Source organism: Nilaparvata lugens, chromosome 1 (assembly GCF_014356525.2).
Source record: "Nilaparvata lugens isolate BPH chromosome 1, ASM1435652v1, whole genome shotgun sequence".
In the NCBI taxonomy this organism is placed as follows: Eukaryota; Metazoa; Arthropoda; class Insecta; order Hemiptera; family Delphacidae; genus Nilaparvata; species Nilaparvata lugens.
Window position 1 is genome coordinate 66,265,311 of NC_052504.1, and position 4,798 is coordinate 66,270,108.

At 33.5% G+C, this 4,798-nt stretch overlaps 1 protein-coding gene across 1 annotated transcript; it reads right to left on the bottom strand.

Annotated features, from left to right (window-relative positions):
- Positions 1-856: 856 nt before the first annotated feature.
- On the bottom strand, positions 857-3,722 carry LOC120353309. Its single transcript, XM_039436556.1, has 3 exons — positions 3,596-3,722; positions 3,049-3,117; positions 857-2,532 (listed from the first exon to the last, which is right to left on the bottom strand). Exons 1-3 carry the CDS (start codon positions 3,720-3,722, stop codon positions 857-859), a joined length of 1,872 nt encoding a protein of 623 aa, XP_039292490.1.
- Positions 3,723-4,798: the final 1,076 nt, after the last annotated feature.

Consider the following 4,798-nt stretch of genomic DNA (forward strand, 5'->3'; position numbering starts at 1 on the left):
TAATTTCCAGTATTTACTTGAAATTATTACTAGTGGTAACTGAGAATTATTATTAATGCAATTACCACTGAAAATTATTAACAATAGAATGGGTTATAAAAATGTGCAGTTTAGTTAACTTCTATATTACTGGCTCAATGTTTATAATAAACAAAACAGTTGGTACCTTACTAAGCGGGCTTACACATTTTTGATGTATTGTACATTATAAAAATTGTATCAAGCAACATGTTTTTAAATTTTTCTCTATCATAACATAGAAAAATGTTGAATATTCAAAATTATTATGATATTATGGAGACGAATTTCAAAACATAAGGCTTGATACAATACAATGTTTTTGTATTTATTATTTATTATTTATTATTATATTTATTTATTATTATATTTAATTATTTATTATTTAATGATACAATTTAGGCTTATATTAGTGTAAGCCTACTAAGGATTACAGTGTGATTACTAGTAATTGACCATGAATAATATTATGTATTTAAAAGTTCATCATCATCTTCGCCATCATCAAGAAAGGTTACTTCTTCAGCATTGTTGGAACTTTTGATGTTCTTGAAGTATGGGTGATACACTGGAGGAATGTATTTGAGGAGGAATAACATATCCCTTTTCTTCAGTACATTGATGATACGTTGCTCTGTGTAGAGTTGATCTGGCTTGGGTAGAGTTGTTTTTGGTCGACCTTTAACTGGTTTTGGATGCAAATCCAAAGTCAGAAATGGTTCATCATCATCAAGGCGGGTCTTATACATGATTTTGAAAGGATTGTCTTTTCTGTATCGAAGCCATTGAATAGAAAGCCATTTCACATCTTCATTGTTTGTGTTCTTTGATCGCCGCATTATTGATTTCTCCACTTGGCAGTTGATATGAAGTCTTCAGCCACCATTTTGACAACAATAAAGCGATTTTTTTTCCTGGCAGAAGCTATGACATTAAACCAATCATCTGGCAAATAGATTGGTTTGCCTTTTGCAGATTTTTCTATGAGACCAAAATCTGAATCATTTGGCAAGTAGGAATGGCCAGATACCAAGAACTTTTGGTCCACAACATTGATTGTAGGACTATTCTGCACAAGATGCATTAGAGACAGGGCAACCTTGATATTACGATTTTGCCCTGTGCATGTATCACTGTAAATTATGATGTGACTTTGAGTGGATACATGTAAATCAATATGCTTCAAAATTGAAGAGGCTACTTCTTGAGACCCCCGAGAAGCCGTGCATTCGTCCCAAACATACATAGTTGCATTATTTGAAGCAAGGTTGTGTATTCCTAAATTGTAGCAATACATATTACGCCGGTAATAAGCATCTGAAACACTGAGCCTAGGGAAAGGAAGAGCTTTTTGGAGATCAACACTCAGGGCTAGAATTTCATCGCTTTGTTCTTGTGCTAGTTCTGCGTCAGCTTTCAAATAATCTCTAGCTTTATCAGCTTTAGCCAAGTGAACTTTGTGTTTGTTTTTCAAATCTACCAATTTTTGTTTGTCTGATTCTACATCAATGGATATTTTAAATATATCACATACTTTACAAGTGTCTTTCCTGGTAACATGAAAGTGTAGATTGAATTTTGTGTTGAAAATATACCTATAATAATGTTCTTTTTCAGGTACAACACCTAGCACTGAACAACTTTCTACATACAGCTGATACATTTTTCTCAAATTCAGTTCTGGATTAAGATATTTTCTGTTTGGATTGTCTTTACGAGTGTAGTGGCTCTGAAATGCTGGGAAACTGTTGATGTGGTCAACTATGCCTTGCACTTTATTCTCTGGAATTTTTGTAGCTGTTTGATTTTTCCCTCTGAGGTCTTCTCCTGGTGATTTACCCAGCTTTAATTTCTGTAGAGCTCTAGCAACTCTGCCGTTTGATACTGAAAAAGTATCCAAGAAGTATTGTTTGCATACTTTGAGAGTTTTCCCAGCAACTTGTAAATAATATTTACAGGAATTTTGCCGTTCTGGCTTGCTGCCATTGACTGGCCTTCTCACAGCTACTTGACCTATGTGAATGAGTCCAGTAAGATAAGCATTTTGTCTAGAAAAATCAGACATACCATAAAAGCTATTGAAAATAGCATGTCGTTGCTCTTCAGTCACTGAATCAAAACATTTGAGGCGGCAATTACAGTTTTTATTAATGAAGTTCTTTCTGTGAACTAACACACCTTTATAATTAAGGTACTCTTTACCTGAATTTCTTAATCTTTTGGCTGTGGATTGTTTTGTACAATCTGGTTTTCTCATTCTCTTACGAGGTTTTAGAGGTGGTGTATCATCAGCGTCGTGTGGAACATTGTCAGCATTGTGTGGAACATCACCATCTTGTGGAACATCAGCGTTGTGTGGAACATCAGCGTTGTGTGGAACATCAGCGTTGTGTAGAACATCAGCGTTGTGTAGAACATCAGCGTTGTGTTGATCATCAGCGTTGTGAAGAGAGGCAGTGGTGTGTGGCAGATCAGTTGTCTGTAGCAGTAGTAGAGCATCAGCAGGCTGATCCTCTGAAAAGATCACAAAAATAAATGCTAAAGTTCATCTTAGTATTGATTGAATATGGTTCAAAAAAGAATAATAAGTGTAAGAAATTTCAATTAGTTATTTTATTACAATAATACAATGTTAAGGAATGAAAAAATATATAACATCAATCTTTGATGCTACTTAGTTGGAAGCTGATAAACAGCCTATTGCTTGTATGAAGTTTTGCATTGTTCAGACTAATTCTAGCTAACATAACTTTCAAATCTTTGTAATTGAACTGTTGAACTTTTCACTCTACTGTATGAGAACTGTATGAGTAGTCTACTGTATGTACCGTATTTCAAGACAGTTGAACTTTTAACTCTACTGTATGAGCTAGTATCAATTTGTACTATTTTTGAAAAAGTACTGTGTATTTTACAAAAATACACAGTGCACACGTTCTTATGCACCTTTATATTTCATTTCTGGTTATTTGACATTATGAACCAAGCTTGAACTGAAATCGAAAACAAATATATTGAAAATGGTGATACCTGGAGATATTGAGATGCACTGCAATCCCGAGGGCTCAGGCTGTCCTCTCAATGATCCAGTATCTGAATCTGAAAAATACACAGAAAAAATATCACATTATAGATCATGGAAAACTTGAAGTTAGGGTTCATCTGAGATATATCAACAAGAATGCTCAATTCAAATAGGTAAGAGTTCAAGACCTCTATGACCCTGCAAATTTTATAGTTTTAGCTCATTATACAATAATGGCTCAAACCATGATAAGACGTATAGCAATGAACATGCAAAATGGGAGGTGCGGCACTTTCAAATATCCAATACGTAATTGTTCAAATTGGATATGTTATTCTGAAAATTCACCAATAGCTGTTTATGAGAAATTTGAATTGAAATTGATATCACTTTCAATTTTATACCATGGTCAGAGTTAAAATATTGTATCGTTATATTATTTCTAGTAATACTTACAGAATAAGCTTGAATAATTAGTTTGGAATAAGTTTTAAGAGTGATAACCTCAAAAACGCAACAATACCTAATAGCCTGAATGAATTTATATCTTACCTTCAGAGTTGTAATCAAGGGCACTTGGATGGAATTCTTTATCTTTATCACTGTCATAATCTTCTTCACTACTCCCACTCTCTTCTTCAATTGCATCTTGCAGACTTTTACCGTACAAAAACGACATACCGATACCGTACAACAATAATTGAACAACAGCTCTACTCTATGCAGTACACACTTTGGTAACAATCAAAGTGGTACAACTCCGTCACTCGGAGTTATACCATTTCAAATCTGAATAGAATTGCAGTTTTGTTGAGGGGATAGAATTGTGCTGCTATCTATGCATGAATGAAGGAACTATGATTTATACCACTTATACACTAAATAGATACTACTATTAAGAGTTGAAATCAGCTGTTATCCCAATTTCGAGAAAAAATGAGTTGGACCACTTTTATTCTCACCCCCTCAAATGTGAATAAACTATTAAAATTAGAAAATGCGGTATTAAATAATATTACGCCATCTATAAACAATGATGAAGTTCATTGACTGTTCACGAACATGTTTGTGCAGGTCTTCAAAGTGTACATAGTGGGGGAAGAGTATTGAGGGAATGAAGTCAGTAACTTGAAATTGTTATTCATTCTACATTCAACATCATACGTGTGTGAACGTGTTTTCAATCATGCAGGACACTCTATCTTTTGATTTGACAAAATTCAACCAAACATCATACGAGGATATTCCAATTGTTCAAATATATGATTTGAAACCTGATTTCAAATATCTGATACAAAAAGCGAGATTAGCATGAACAAAGTGTGGAGTTAGAATTGTAATGAGAAGAGCGGCGCGTATTCGTTTCATGATGTTTATCTACCTGAGAAGTATTTATCAACATTGAATGCAGCAACTTTGGATGATTTTAACAGTAGAAAGTATGTAATGAAATGTGAACATAGAGAGGATAAACCATCTTTAATTCACTTGGAAATGCAATAGTAAGAACTCAAAACTAACTTAAACTGGATTGATTTATTTTACTTAGAATTTATCAAACTCAGTGATGTAGGTCTGTCTCATAGTTAAATGTTAACAATTGATATTTCTATATTAGTCTAGATATTTAGTAAATATTTAGTCTACTATAGATAATCTATCAATATTTAGCTAGAGATGGAGATGAAGCACTTTAAAACTTCAATGCCTGCGCATTTTACTGCATGGATAAAGTGAATATTCGAATTTAATTAT

What these genes read in the sequence shown, in the direction of transcription:
- LOC120353309 (XM_039436556.1), bottom strand. Translation starts at nt 3,722, where the DNA reads ATGTCGTTTTTGTACGGTAAAAGTCTGCAAGATGCAATTGAAGAAGAG. An exon ending in CCTTGATTACAACTCTGAAG is followed by an intron (nt 3,118 to 3,595) that starts GTAAGATATAAA and finishes TGTATTTTTCAG; the next exon opens with ATTCAGATACTGGATCATTG. An exon ending in GTGCATCTCAATATCTCCAG is followed by an intron (nt 2,533 to 3,048) that starts GTATCACCATTT and finishes TGATCTTTTCAG; the next exon opens with AGGATCAGCCTGCTGATGCT.